Source organism: Rhinopithecus bieti, unplaced genomic scaffold (genome assembly GCF_001698545.2).
Source record: "Rhinopithecus bieti isolate Rb0 unplaced genomic scaffold, ASM169854v2 scaffold_36959, whole genome shotgun sequence".
Taxonomy (NCBI): domain Eukaryota; kingdom Metazoa; phylum Chordata; class Mammalia; order Primates; family Cercopithecidae; genus Rhinopithecus; species Rhinopithecus bieti.
The window spans coordinates 1323835-1339515 of record NW_016816945.1 but is presented as its reverse complement, the minus strand read 5'-3'; the positions used below and the strand labels follow the sequence as shown (position 1 = coordinate 1339515).

The 15681-nt window shown below is 46.9% G+C and overlaps 1 protein-coding gene across 8 annotated transcripts in view; it reads left to right on the top strand.

The window, feature by feature from the left end:
- EMID1 (EMI domain containing 1) overlaps positions 1–15681 on the top strand; it is a 55389-nt gene that overhangs the window by 28629 nt on the left and 11079 nt on the right. For 7 of the 8 annotated variants that reach the window (XM_017855542.1, XM_017855543.1, XM_017855544.1 and 4 more), the window contains exon 14: positions 10102–10146. The exons of the other annotated variant lie outside the window; for it this stretch is intronic. In XM_017855542.1, the coding sequence (XP_017711031.1) occupies positions 10102–10146 (45 nt within the window). The remainder of the gene's footprint in view (positions 1–10101; positions 10147–15681) is intronic. 8 annotated transcript variants of the gene reach the window in all.

The window sequence follows — 15681 nt, the reverse complement described above, 5'->3', positions numbered from 1 at the left end:
TAAGTGTTGCTGTCTGTCCTGCAATCATCCCTGCAGGATCCCATAGTTCCAGATTCTTCCTCTGACTCCATCCCCTGCAGCCAGAGCTTCTGATCCTCCCTGCTTTGTCATTTATTCTCAGATGCTCCCTGTCTCTGAGACTCATTGTCCTCTTTGGATCAGGCTGCCTCTGTCTCTCTCACTCTGGCTGTCTGTTTCTCTGTATCTCTCTTTCCCTCTGCATGTCTGTCTCTTTGACTCTGTATTTCATTTACACTCTATCTCTCCAATTCTGATTGTAGATCTGTTCATTTCTCTCTTTAATATGATCAATTTTGCTTTATGTGTTTTGAGTCTTTATTATTAGGTGCATTCACATTTAGTCTTTTAATGTCTCCGTGGTCATTTTACCTTTATGAAATTAATATCTTTATCTCTGATAATACTTGTCTTGAATTTTCTTTGTGTGCTTTTAATAGCACACCAGCTTTCTTATGCTTGGCATTTGCATGTTATATCTTTTTTTATCCTTTTCCTTTCAGCCTGTAACTTTATATTTAAAGTGCATCATGGCCGGGTGTGGTGACTCATGCCTGTAATCCCAGCACTTTGGGAGGCCGAGGCAGGTGAATCACTTGAGCTCAGGAGTTCAAGACCAGCCTGGGCAACATGACAAAACCCTGTCTCCAAAATATGTATATAAATTTTCTTAAATGTAAGAAAGTGTGGGCCAGGCACGGTGGCTCACGCCTATAATCCCAGCACTTTGGGAGGCCGAGGCGGGTGGATCACCTGAGGTCAGAAGTTCAAGACCAGCCTGGTCGACATGGTGAAACCCCATCTCTACTAAATATACAAAAATTAGCCAGGTGTGGTGGTAGGCACCTGTAATCCCAGCTACTCAGGAGGCTGAGGCAGGAGAATCACTTGAACCTGGGAGGCAGAGGTTGCAGTGAGCTGAGATTGCGCCATTGCGCTCCAGCCTGGGCAATAAGAGCGAGACTTTGTCAAAAAAAAAAAAAAAGAAATGCATCATATGACTTGGGTCTTGCTGTTTAAAAACAGTTTGACTGTTTAGTTAATTTATATTTAATGATATGTATAATTGATTAATTGATATGGTTCTGTTTAAGTTAATCATCTTGCTGTTTATGTTCTATTTACTCCTTCTGTTTTGTGTTTCTTTTTTCTCTTTTCTTTTCTTGTCTTCTTTTGGATTGAGTACTCTTTTATTCCTTTTTTATTTTATAGAGACAGGGTTTCCCTGTGTGCCCAGGCTAGACTCAAACTCCTGGGCACACAGTGAATGAAGTGCCTTAAGTGATCCTCCTGCCTCAGCCTTCCAAGTATCTGGGACTACAGGTGTGCGCCATCGTGCCTGACTTAAAATCTTCTCTTTCTAAAATTAATTCTCTTTCTAGAATTAAAGCTATTCTTGCTTTCTTTTGATTAGAGTTAGCATGCTATATCTTTCTCCATCCCTTTCCTTTTTTTTTTTTTTTTTTTTTTTTTGATGCAGGGTCTTTCTCTGTCACCTAGGTTGGAGTGCAGTGGTGCAATCATTGTTCACTGTAGCCTCAACTTCCCTGGCTCAGGCAATCCTCACACCTCAGCCTCCTGAGTAGCTGGGACCACAGGCATGTACCACCATGCCCAGTTAACTTCCATTCCTTTACATTTAACCTGTTTTGTGGTTATATTTAAAGTCAGTTTCTTGTAGACAACATATAGTTGGGTCTTGTTTTTCGGTCCATTCTAACAATTCTCATCTTTTAATTGCTGTATTTAGGCCATTGACATTTAAAGTGATTATTGAGGCCCAGCATAGTGGCCCACACTTGTAATTCCAGCACTTCAGGAAGCAAGGCAGGAGGATCACTTGAAATCAGGAGTTTGAGACCAGAGTGGGCAATAAAATGAGACCCTGTTTCTATAAAACAAATTCTAAAATTGGCTGGATGTGGTAGTGTGCACCTGTAGATTCAGCTACCTGAGAGGCTGAGCTGGGAGGATTGCTTGAGCCCAGGAGTTGAAGGTGACAGTTATAATTGTTTTACTGCATTCCAGCCTGAATGACAGAACCAGACCTTGCCTCTAAAAAATAACTAAATAGTCTGTGCACACTGGCTCACACCTGTAATCCCAGCACTTTGGGAGGCAGAGGCAGGTGGATCACCTGAGGTCAGGAGTTTGAGACCAGCCTGGCCAACATGGTGAAACCCCGTCTCTACTAAAAACGCAAAAATTAGCCAGGTGTGGTGGTGCACTCCTGTAATCCCAGCTACTCAGGAGGCTGAGGCGGGAGAATCGCTTGAACCTGGGAGGCGGAGGTTGCAGTGAGCCGAGATCCCGCCACTGCACTCCAGCCTGAGCGACAGAGTGAGGCTCCATCTCAAAAAAAAAAATCAGTAAAATAAAAAATAACTAAATAAATGAAGTGATTATTTATATAATTGAGTTAATAGCTATCGTATTACTATTTGCTTTTATCTTTTTTATTTTTTGAGGCAGAGTTGCTCTGTCACCCAGGCTGGAGTCCAGTGGCTCGATCTCGGCTCACTGCAATCTCCGCCTCCCGGGTTCAAGCAATTCTTCTGCGTCAGCCTCCTGAGTAGCTGGGACTACAAGTGCCTGCCACCACACCCGGCTAATTTTTGTGTTTCTAGTGGAAATGGGGTTTCACCGTCTTGGCCAGACTGGTCTTGAACTCCTAACCTTGTGATCCACCAGCCTTGGCATCCCAAAGTGCTAGATTTACAGGTGTAAGCCACCATGCCCGGCTACTATTTTCTATTTGTTGTCCTTGTTCTTTGTTCCTATTTCTGTCTGCCACACTTTTTCTGCTTTTTTTTTTTTTTTTTTTGGCTTTATTTATTTATTTATTTATTTTCTTTTGAGACAGAATCTTGCTGTCTCACCCAGGCTGTAGTGCAGTGGTGCAGTCTCTGCTACTGCAACCTCTGCCTCCCGGGTTCAAGCAATTCTCTTGCCTCAGCCTCCCGAATAGCTGGGACTACAGGCACCCACCACCCTGCCTGGCTAATTTTTGTATTTTTATTAGAGACAGGGTTTCACCATGTTGGCCAGACTGGTCTCGAACTCCCGACCTCAGGTGATCCACCCACCTTGGCCTCCCAGAGTGCTGGGGTTACAGGCGTGAGCCACCATGCCCGGCCTTGATCCTCCTTTCTTTATGTAAAAATCTAAGTTTCTGACATATAATTTTTGTCCTCTCTGAAGAACTACTTTTATTTTTTCCCAGTTGGCTTTATTTGTGATTCTAGAATTGGGCAACACTTCATTACATAAAATAAAATAAGCACTCTGCTGAAGAACTTATTTTAATGTTTCCTACAAGGCAGATCTACTGACAAAAATTCCCTCACTTTCTGTTTGTCTGAGAATCTTCATTTCCCTTTCATTTATGAAGGGTAATTTTTCAGGGTAAAGATTTCTAGGTTGATGTGTTTTTGTCCTCTCAATACTTTGTGTATTACTCTCCACTCTCTTGCTTGCATGGTTTCTGCACAGTTGGATGTAATTCTTATTGTTGCTCCTCTGCAAGAAAGATATTTTTTCCTTCAGTTTTCTCTTCAGTATTCTTTTTTTTTTTTTTTTTTTTTTTGAGACAGGAGTCTTGCTCTGGCCACCCAGGCTGGAGTGCAGTGGCGCGCGATCGTCAGCTTCACTGCAAGGCTCCCCTCCCGGGTACGTCATTTCCTGCCTGCAGCCTCCGAGTAGCTGGGACTACAGGCCGCCCGCCTCGTCGGGCCCAGGCTAGTTTCTTTGTATTTTTTAAGTAGGAAGGGTTTCACCGTATTAGCCCAAGGATGCGGTCTCGATCTCCTGACCTCGTGATCCGCCGACGTCTCAGGCCTCCCAAAGTTGCTGGGATTACAGGCTTGAGCCCACCAGCGCCCGGCCTTTTTTTTTTTTTTTTTTGAGACGGAGTCTCGCTCTGGTCAGCCCAGGCTGGAGTGCAGTGGCCGCAATCTCGGTCTCACTGCAAAGCTCCGCCTCCCGGGGTTCCCGCCATTCTCGCCGCGCCCTCAGCCTGCCAGAGTAAGCTGGACTACAGGCGCCCCGCCCACCGCGCGCCCGGCCCCGGTAGTTTTTGTATTCGTATTTTTTCAGTAGAGGGACGGGGTTTCACCGTGTTAGCCAGAGGGTCCTCGATCTCCTGACCTCATGATCCACCCGCCTCGGACCTCCCAAACAGTGCTGGGATTACAGGCTTGCGCCACCGGCGCCCCGGCGCCTCTGTTCCAGTATTTCTATCTTATAGCATTCCTCTGAAGTTTGTTTTTTGTTTTGTTTTGTTTTGTTTTTGTTTCTTTTTGTTTTTTTTTGATGACGGAGTCTCGCTCTATTGCCCGAGCTGGAGTGCAGTGGCCGGATCTCAGCCTCACGGCAAGGCTCCGCCTCCCGGGTTTACGTCATTCTCCTGCCTCAGCCGCTCTCCGAGTAGCTGGGACTACAGGCGCCGCCACCGTTGCCCAGGCTAGTTTTTTGTATTTTTTTTTAGTATGAGACGGTGGTTTCACCATGTTAGCCAGGCATGGTCTCGATCTTCCTGAGCCTCTGACCTCGTGATCCGCCCATCTCGGCCTCCCAAAGTGCTGGGATTACAGGCTTGAGCCACTGCGCCCAACCTCTCTGAAGTTTTTTTAAAAATTATTATTGTTATTGAGACAGGATCTCACTCTTGTCACCCAGCCTTCTGAGTTCAAGGGATCCTCCTGCCTCCACCTCTTGAGTAGCTGGGACTACTGGCACGTGCCACACCTGGCTAATTTTTTTTTTTTTTTTTTTTTTTTGAGACGAAGTCTCACTCTTGTCCCCCAGGCTGGAGTGCAATGGCGTGATCTTGGCTCACTGCAACCTCCGCTTCCTGGGTTCAAGCAATTCTCCTGCCTCAGCCTCCCAAGTAGCTGGGATTACAGGCACCTGCCACCACACCTGGCTAATTTTTTGTATTTTTAGTAGAGAGAGCATTTCACCATGTTGGCCAACCTGGTCTCAAACTCCTGACCTCAAGTGATCCGCCCACCTCAGCCTCCCAAAGTGCTGGGATTACAGGCATGGGCCACCACGCCCGACCATTTTTTTTTTTTTTTTTATAAGCAAGGTCTCACTATGTTGCCCAGACTGGTCTTTCTGGCCGTTAGTGATCCTCTTGCCTTGGCCTCCCAAAGTGCTGGGATTACAGGTGTGAGCCACTGCACCCAGCCTGATTTTCTGAAGTTTGGATATGATATGTGTATATGTCATTTTGTGGCATTTATCCTATATGGTGTTCCTTAATCTTCCTAGATCTGTGGTTTTGGTGTCTGACATTTTTTGGGGGGAGAATTCTGTCATTATTACTTTAAATATTGCTTGTGTTTCTTTCTCTTTTCTCCTTCTGGCATTCCATTATGCATATTTACGTCTTTTGTAGTTGTCCCACAGTTCTTGGATATTCTGTTCTATTGTGTCAGCCTTTTTTCTCTTTGCATTTCAGTTTTGAAAGTTTCCATTGTCATATCATCAGGCTTAGAGATTCTTTCCTCAGCCATGTCCAGTCCACTAATAAGCCCATCAAAGGCATTCTTTATTTCTGTTACAGTGCTTTTTATCTCTACCACTTATTTTTAATTATTTCTTAGAATATCTTTTTTTTTCTCTTTTTTATTTTTATTTTTTTAAATGTAGAGGCAGGATTTTACCATGTTACCCAGTCTGGTCTCAAACTCCTGAGTTTAAGCAGTCTACCCACCTCAGCCTCCCAAAATGTTGGGATTACAGGCATGAGCCACCACACTCAGGCCTTTCTTAGAATTTCCTTCTTTCTGCTTATACTCCATCTCTTCTTATAGGTTGTCTACTTTTTCCATTAATTCCCTTAGCATGTTAATCGTAGATTTTAAAAATTCCTGGCCTGATAATCTGAACATTTCTGCCATTATCTAATGCTGGTTCTGATGTTTGTTGAATCTCTTCAAACTGTGTTTTTGCCTTTTAGTGTGCCTTGTAATTTTTCACTGGAAGGTAGACATAATGTACTGTGCAAAAGAACTGCAGTAGATAGGCCTTTAGTAATGTAGTGAGAAGGTATGAGGGGAAGGGAAGTATTCTGGAGTCCTATGATTAGATCTCAGTCTTTTTTTTTTTTTGAGACAGAGTCTCACTCTGTCTCCCAGGCACTGGAGTGCAGTGGCTTGATCTTGGCTCACTGCAACCTCCGCCTCCTGGGTTCAAGTGATTCTCATGCATCAACCTCCCAAGCAGCTGGGACTACAGGTGCCTGCCACCACACCTGGCTAATTTTTTTGTATATTAGTAGAGTTGAGGTTTCACCATGTTGGCCAGGCTGGTCTTGAACTCCTGAGCTCAGGCAGTCCACCCACCTTGGCCTCCCAAGGTGCTAGGACCATAGGTTAGATCTGTTGGAGAAGTGAAGCCATAGTCAAGGTGTGAGCCACTGCACCCAGCCTAGATCTCAGTCTTTAGATGAGCTTGTGCCCTTGGACTGTGAACTTCACCAGTGTGTCTCAGTTGTTGTTGTTTTGTTTTGTTTTGTTTTTGTTTGGGGGTTGTTTTGCCTCTTAGGTGGGACAGGTTGTCTAGAGGGGGTTAGAGTTGGATATTTCCCTTCCTTCACATGGAAACTAGAGGGAGCTGAAAGTGGGCATTTCACCTCCTCCAGGTTGGTGAGTGTTGGGAGAAAAGCTGAATGTTGGGAGAGAAGCTGAGGTGGGGCTTGCATGTCTGACATAACATAAAAGAGCCTTGGAACATGTCTGGGGTCCAGGGTCAAGAACCCCTCGTGGCCTTTGGAACACCAAACTCCGTGCTAAAGGGTGGAAAGCTACCTGCTGCACCATAGTCTAAGCCCAGGGCATAAAACCCCTCGTGACTTGGATGGAATCCAGGGCTCAGGGCATAAAACCCCTCGTGGCCTCTGGAATGTGTCTAGACTTGCTGGCTCCTTGCTTCTAGCACTCCCATTACCTTAAGTAGCAGAACATGTTCCATATGCTGCAAAGAAAATGCTAAACTGTCACAGCTGTAAATCATGTGCTTGATGCATTGCTTTCTCTCAACCCCTACATCCTCACCACCTGTTTCTTTGTTTGATCACCAATAAATAGCATGGGCTCCCAGAGCTCAGGGCCTTCACAGCCTCCATACTTGCATTGGCCGCCTGGACCCACTTTCTCTCTCAAACTGTCTTCCCATTCCTTTGACTCTGCCGGACTTTATTGCCCCCATGAGCTGGTGTTGGGTCCGATCATCCCAACAGGTTAGGATCTGGTAAAGTAGTTTCTCCTGAGGTAGGCTTTGTTCAGAAGAGAATGCTTTGAATGGTTCAAAACGGTGCCTCATCTCCTCTCCCTGCTGGAAGGACAAGGCATTTTTCTCTGATATTCACTGTGAGGGCCTTGTAGAGCTCCTTGAGGTAAAACTCACCAAAGGAGGGATGTGGGCCTATGACTGGGTCCCCCTGGAGTTTTTAACCCTAAGACCTGTCTACACTGAGCCTCTAGAAGTTCATCAATTACAGTTTAGGTTTTCCTATCCTGGCCCTGGTTCCTCTGGAGGTTTGTGCTTGTGGGTTTCTGCTTTAGTAAGCTATGATAGTCTGGATTTGCCTCTCTGGCTTTGGGGGCAGTGGTTTGCCTATGGCCTCACTTCTCCAACAGATCTAAGAAGAGTCATTGATTTTTCAGTTTTTTCAACTTTCCACTTGTTGTTAAGATGGAATGACAACTTCGAAGGTCTTTCTTCTTTTGAGATGACTCTCGCCCTTGTCCCCCAGGGTGGAGTGCAATGGTACGATCTCGGCTCACTGCAACCTCTGCCTCCTGGGTTCAAGCGATTCTCCTGCCTCAGCCTCCAGAGTAGCTGGGATTACAGGCTCCTGCCACCATACCCAGCTAATTTTCATATTTTTAGTAGAGATGGGGTTTCACCATTTTGGTCAGGCTGGTCTCAAACTCCTGACCTCAGACGATCCGCCTGCCTCGGCCTCCCAAAGTGCTAGGATTACAGGCGTGAGCCACTGCACCCGACCAACAACTTCTAAGCTCTTTGGAACCCAGAAGTCTGTTTTGTTTTGTTTTGTTTTTAAATCAAATTTGGAAAAAAAAAAAAAAAAGGGTCGACATTTCCTCAAACATTTTTTTCCATTTCTGCTCTCCAGTCTGTCCTTCTGGAATGCCACTGATTTTCTCCCATGAGTCACTGAAGTTCTGTTTGTTTTTTAAAAAATCTTTGTCTCTCTGTGCTTTATATTTCTTTTTCTTTTTTTTTTTTTGAGACGGAGTTTCGCTCTGTCGCCCAAGCTGGAGTGCAGTGGCTGGACCTCAGCTCACTGCAAGCTCCGCCTCCGGGTTTACGCCATTCTCCTGCCTCAGCCTCCCGAGTGGCTGGGACTACAGGCGCCTGCCACCTCGCCTGGCTAGTTTTTTGTATTTTTTTAGTAGAGACGGGGTTTCACCGTGTTAGCCAGGATGGTCTCGATCTCCTGACCTCGTGATCTGCCCGTCTCGGCCTCCCAAAGTGCTGGGATTACAGGCTTGAGCCACCGCGCCCGGCCTATATTTCTTTATTTTACTTTTTTGAGATAGGATCTTGCTCTGTCACCCAGGCTGGAGTGCAATGGCGTGATCACAGCTCACTGCAGTCTTGAGCTCTTGAGCTCAAGCAATCCTCCCACCTCAGCCTCCTGAGTAGCTGGGACTACAGGTGCACACCACCACACCTGGCTTGTGTTTTTGTTTGGTTTTTGTTTTTTCATTTTAAAGTAAATGTCTTTACTTCTTGCTGTGTTGCTCAGGTTGGCCCCAAAGTCCTGGTCTCAAGCTGTCCTCCCACCTTGGCCTCCCAAAGTGCTAGGACTACAGGCTGTCTCTGTACTTTAGTTTAAATTATTCCATTGGCCTACGTACAAGTTGATTGTTTACTTCTTCTGTTGTGTCCAATCTTATATTAATTTCATCTGATAATTTTTTATTTCCAGTATTATCATTTTCACTTCCAGGATTTCCATTTGATTCTTTTTTACAATGTATAGATCTCTCCTAAAATTCCCCATCTTCTCACCCATGATATCAATTTCAGTAGATTATTTAACATATTAATCATAGATATTTTAAACTCTTTTGCTAATTCTAACATCTAGGTTGGCTGTGGATCTATTTCTATTGGCTGATTTTTCTCTTCAATATGTGTCACACTTTCCTGTGTCTTCATGTCTAGTAATTTTTTGTTGCACACTGGACAAAGGAGATAATATGTTGAAAAGACTTTAAATTCTGTTAGCACCTCCTGAAGAGTATTGAGTTTTATTCTAGAACAGTTAAATTATTGATGGGTCATCTTGCTCTTTTAGAGGCTTACTTGTAGGCTTTATCAGAGAGAATCTCTGGTTTTGCTCTTAGTCCTAGGAAAAATCCCTTAATCCTGAGATAGAGTCTTTATTCCTAAGCCATGGCGGTTCTGGAGTTTCACTGGAAAGCTTTAGGTGTTCACAAGCACCTCTAACTTGGTTGGACTTGAACTCAAAACTCTGTCTCCTATATGGTGGGCAATTTTTGGCAATTTTAGTCAGTTCTACCAGTCTGTTGGTTCTCCCCCACTGGGCTTCTTAGAGTGTTGCCCTGTGATAGGGCAATCCAGGGACCATCCAAGTGTTAGAAAGGAACATTTACACAGATTTAGTTCCCCCACTTGTGGCTCCCTGCTTCCCAGTATTTCTCATCAATTTCTTGCTTCTCTGGCAACCTCAACCTCTGACTCCTCAGGCCAATAAAACTGAAACTTTCTGCTTGAGCTCTGTTTTGCCAGGCTGATGGGGCTGGGGTGCACCCTCTGAGGAAAAGGTGTAAGCATATGGATTTTACCCAGTGCCATTCCCTTATTTTAAGGGTTAAATATTCTCCAGTTTCTGGCTGCTTTTTATTATTTTCTGTTGCCTTCAAGAAGTTCGTTTTTGCTTTGTATCCAATACAAGCTACTTTCTGTCTGTTTCTCTAAGTTTTCTCCCTCTCCCCTCTCTTTTCCTCCCTCTTTCCCCCCCCCCCCCCCTTTCTGTCTCCTTCCCTTCCTCACTGCTGCTATCTCTTTCTCCCCTTGTAGGGGGAACCTGGCCCCAAGGGAGACCCTGGTGAGAAGAGCCACTGGGTAAGCTCTGGTCTGGCATTGGCCTCTTCCTGCCTTCTCAGCCCTAGGTGCTCAAGAGAGTATTCCCTCCCCAGGAGGCCCTGGGAGTGGGAGCACCCCATCCACATCCCCACTGCAGCCTGGTCTCCCAGGCAGGAGCCTTGGCAATTCTCAGCCTCAACTCCCTCCCCCATCTTGTTGCTCCCAACCAGGCAGGGCCGCCCTATCAGGAGACCCCATGCCTTCTGTCTCAGTCTCTGTCCCTGTCTCCACCTCCCTCTGTGGCCTTTCCAGGCCAGGGTGGCTCTGCCTGTTCCTCCTGGGTGGATTGGGCTGACCCAGGCTAGACTGCATCCCCTACCTCCATAGCCCCCTCCCAGCAATGGCTTGGCTTGCTCCCTTGTCTGCAGAACAAAGGGAAGAACGAAGACAATATCTACCTAGGAGCATGGGATAGGGGACCTAGGAAAGGGGCCTAGAAATGACAAGGTACCTAGGAGCCACGTAGTAAAAGGGATGGGGAACTAGATACCACCATACACATTGGAAATGCACGAAGCCTGTGAAGAGACTCCTCGAAACTGCTATGTACACGTTTAACGTGGTTAATGAGGCCAGGTGACCTAGACTTCTCTATACTTAAAGGACCTATAGTTTACACAAGGTCCTAGACACCATCACATACATAGGAGACCCATGATGGATGAGAAGAGAAGCCTAGAAACTCTCACATATATAGGAGACAGAGTAAATGAGAAGGGGGACAAGAAGGAGGAAACCACACCCCAGAATCTCATGATTAATGTGGGGTCCTAGAAACCTTCACAATCGTCCGGGGTGCGGTGGCTCATGCCTGTAATCCCAGTACTCTGGGAAGCTGAGGCAGGTGGATCACTTGAGGTCAGGAGTTCGAGACCAGCATGGCCAATGTGGCAAAACCCCCATCTCTAAAATACAAAAAAAAAAAAAAAAAATACCAAAACACAAAATCAGCCTAAAAGTTTTGGGCTAAAAATACAAAAATTAGCTGGATGTGGTGGTGAGCACCTGTAGTCCTAGCTATTCAGGAGGCTGAGGCAGGGGAATCACTTGAACCCAGGAGGCAGAGGTTGCAGTGAGCTGAGATCGGTGAGCTGAGATCGTGCCACTGCACTCTGGCCTGGGCGACAGAGAGAGACTCTGTCTCAAAAAAAAAAAAAGAAAAGAAAAGAAAGTAGAAACCTTCACAATCGTTGGAGATCATTGCAGGGAAGGGATTTTCGGGTTAGGGCCTAGAAATCTACTCACCCAAGAGAAGTGGGAGAAAGATGAGGACCCTAAAACACACCGTACCCAAAAGCCCCATGACACGGGCATCTGGAAACCATCACTGACAGGGGAGACATCTGGAAAATGGACAGAGTGGAGGCAGACACTCCTTCAGAAGAGAGAGACAACTAGGAAGCTCTTTTTGGGGGGTGGTATTGTGACTCCCCCTCCACATGCAGTCTGGATGGGACACCCTACTTCCTGGCAGTCACAAGTTAGTGAGGATGTGGGTGGCACCCCGTGCCTGCCTTGCCCTCTCAGTTCTTGATTGTGGGGTCAGTGATGGATACAGCCGTGGGAGCCCCCTACCCTGCACGAGACTTCCCCTGTGTCTGCCTATGACTTCTGGGGACCTGCTACCTCTCCACTTAGCCTCTCCTGGCCCCTACTGCCCTGAATCTCCTCCTACCCCATGCCCATCCTCCGTAGCTCCAGAGCCTCTTAATACTGCCAGTATGGGCGTGAGCTGAGCTGGGGTCAGGTAGACCCATGCGAGCCTGATCCTCTACCTCCCCTAGGCTACTTGGTGGCCTCTCCCAGAGGCCCTTGGTCTGGGAACACATTTACCACCCAGCCCAGGAGGGATGGGAGAGATTGGGCAGTCCCTTCCCTTCATGAGAACCCCCGGCAAGATGCCCTGGCCACCCTAGACCAGTCCTTGAACCCAGAACCACCTGTGGGCTCCCCGCAAGAGGTAGCAGGGCCCCTGCCCACCCACCTTCCTGCCCCTCTTCTACCTGCATTTCTGCCCCTGCTTGCTGCTTGCCTGGGAGGGGATCTGCTGAGCTAGGGGTTGCATGAGGCTTTGGGGGTTGGGGGAACAGCTCTGTTGGGGACAGGTGGGAATAAGATTCACTGCTGGCAAGGTCCCCAAGGGTTCCTATGTACACTTCACCAACCAACTCCCTTAGTGCAGCTTGCAGATGGGCTTTCTGGCTGTGGCCCGGCAGTGACACCTGGTGGTCATGATAGTGCACTGCAGGAACTGGAGTGACTATGCTGGGCCTGCCCACCTGGATCGAAACTCTTACCCCTTATTCAGACAGGGAAACTGAGGCCCGACTCTGCAGAGAGAATCCTTGGCAGAGTTGGAACTGGAGCCCTGACTTTTAAGCTCCTAGGTCCAGAGAACCAGCTACCATTCCCCAAGCATCTCCTCCTTGGGCACCAGACCTGGGGCTGGGCACTGTGGACACAGATGCAATTCAGACACAGTCCCCACCCTCAGGGTGGTCACAGTGAGGTGGGGTGAAAAAGACCTATAATCAGCAGCTACAGGACTGTCAACTTTATAAACACTTCACACTTTAGCATCCTCCCGGAGGAGCCAGGTGAAGCCTGAAAGGTGCATTAACCAGGCACAGGGTGTCCAGGCAGAGGTGGGGGTACAACAGGTGCATAGCCCCTGCGGCAAGAGGGAGTCTTGGATATTTGAGGAGCTGCAAATACTTGGAGTGGCATTGTGGCAGGCAGAGAGTGGGACAGAGGCCAAAGGCAGGAGGCCACATTCAGAAATTTGGGCTTTGTTCTAGGGCAGTGGGGAGGCATTGAAGGCTTTAGAAGCAGGGAAATGATGTGGTCAGGTTTTTTTTTAATTTATTTGCAAAAATCCCCCTGGTTGCCATGGCGAATGGATGGGAGAAGCAGAAGACAGTAGGTAGGGAGCTGTTGTGGTCATCCTGGTGAGAGTCTGAGCCGGGCAGGGGGTGGGAGCCAGTGAGGACAGACAGCCATCAATGGAGCAAAAAGACACTTGTGTGCTGGTTTGGCTGCAAAAGGGAGTGAGGAGTCAAGGGAGACTTCAAATAGCAAAAGAGAACCAGGAGAAGCAAGCAGGCTGAGTTTTGTCTGTGAACCAACGGGAGGAGTCTGTGTTACAGCCAAGTAGGGGCGTCCAGCAGGCCCAGACACTTAGATCTGAAGTGCAGAGGGCAGGCTGGGCTGGAGGAGACTGGGTTGTCATCAGTGCAAACATCAGGCCATCTGTCTGAGGGAGTTCCAAACAATGGATTTTAAAAACACTTATGCCCAGATTTTCTTTTTAATTTTATGTTTTAAAAAATACAGACAAGATCTCACTGTGTTTCCCAGGCTGGTCTCAAACTCCTGGCCTCAAGTGATCCTCCTACCTCAGGCTCCCACAGCGTTGGGATTACAGGTGTGAGTCACTGCACCTGGCCTCCCCAGTATTTTTATTTTTTTATTTTTATTTTATTTTTTTCCTTTTTTATTGAGACAGAGTCTCTCTCTATCACCCAGGCTGGAGTGCAACAGCTCGATCTCAGCTCACTGCAGCCTCTGCCTCCTGGGTTCAAGCAATTCGTATGCTTCAACCACCTGAGTAGTTGGGACTCTGTAGCCACTCCTGGCTAATTTTTGTATTTTTAGTAGAGATGGGGTTGTACCATGTTGGCCAGGCTGGTCTTGAACTCCTGGCCTCACATGATCCACCCACCTCGGCCTCCCAAAGTGCTGGGATTACAGGTGTGAGCCACTGAACCCAGCCATTTTGCATTTTGATATACAGAAAAGTTGGTACAATGAATGTCATTCTGCCCTTCCTGTAGATGGACCAATTATTGTTACAGCTGTGTGCCGCTTAATAATGGGGATATGTTCTGGGAAATATGTCATGAGATGATTTCGTTGTGGCATGAGCGTCATACAATATACGTACACAAACCTGGATGGAATAGCCTGCGGCACACCTCATCTGTGTGGTGTAGCCAATTGCTCCCAGACTACAAACCTAAACAGCATGTTACTATGCTAAATATTACAGGCAACTGCAACACAATCATAAGTATTTGTGTATCTAAACATAGAAAAGGTACAGTAAAAATACACTATAAAAGGTTTTTGGGTTTTTTTGGGACAGAGTCTCGCTCTTTCACCCAGGCTGGAGTGCAGTGGTGTGGTCTTGGCTCACTGCAACCTCCACCTCCCAGGTTCAAGCGATTCTCTTGCCTCAGCCTCCTGGGTAGCGGGGATTACAAGCATGAGCCACCACGCCAAGCTAATTTTTTGTATTTTTAGTAGAGATGGGGTTTCACCATGTTGGCTGGCCAGGCTGGTCTCGAACTCCTGACTTCAAGTGATCTGCCCGCCTCAGCCTCCCAAAGTGCTGGAATTACAGGCATGAGCCACCGTGCCTGGCCTTTTTTTTTTTTTTTGACTTTTTAAATGTTTTTACTAAAACTAAGACACAAACACACACATTAGCCTAGGCCTACACAGGGTCAGGATCATCAGTATCACTGTCTCCATGTCCACCTCTTCTCCCACTGGAAGGTCTTCTGGGCAGTAACACACATGGAGCTGTCATCTCCTGTGATAACAATGCCTTTTCCTGGAATACCTCCTGAAGAACCTGCCTGAGGCTGTTTCACAATTAACTGTTTTTTAAATAAGTAGAAGGAGTACACTCTAAAATAACAATTTAAAGTATAGCATATGGCCAGGTGCAGTGGCTCACACCTATAATCCCAGCACTTTGGGAGGCCAAGGCAGGAGGATCACCCGAGCCCAGGAGTTCCAGACCAACGTAGGCAATGTAGTGAGACCTTGTCTGTACAAATAAAAAAATTAGCTGGGTATGATGGCACGTGCCTGTGGTCCCAGGTACTTGGGAGGCTAAGGTGGGAGGATCGCTTGAGCCGGGGAGGTTGAGGCTGCAGTAAGACGAGATCACGCCACTGCACTCCAGCCTGGGCGACACAGCAAGACTCTGTCTGAAAAATAAATAAGTAAATAGGTAAAATATAGTAAATACTATGCAATGGGAATTTTTTGGCTCCATTATAATCTTATGAGACCACTGTGGAGATATGCAATCCATCATTGACTGAAACATCATTACGTGACATATGACTGTATTGAGCCACAATTGTTCTGTCATTCTCTCTTACATATTTATAGATCTTTTTTCAAATTCATTTAAAAGTAAGCTGCACGGCCGGGCGCAGTGGCTCAAGCCTGTAATCCCAGCACTTTGGGAGGCCGAGACGGGCGGATCACGAGGTCAGAGATCGAGACCATCCTGACTAACACGGTGAAACCCCGTCTCTACTAAAAAAAATACAAAAACTAGCTGGGTGAGGTGGCTGGCGCCTGTAGTCCCAGCTACTCAGGAGGCTGAGGCAGGAGAATGGCCTAAACTCGGGAGGCAGAGCTTGCAGTGAGCTGAGATCCAGCCACTGCACTCCAGCCTGGGCGACAGAGCGAGACTCCGTCTCAAAAAAAAAAAAA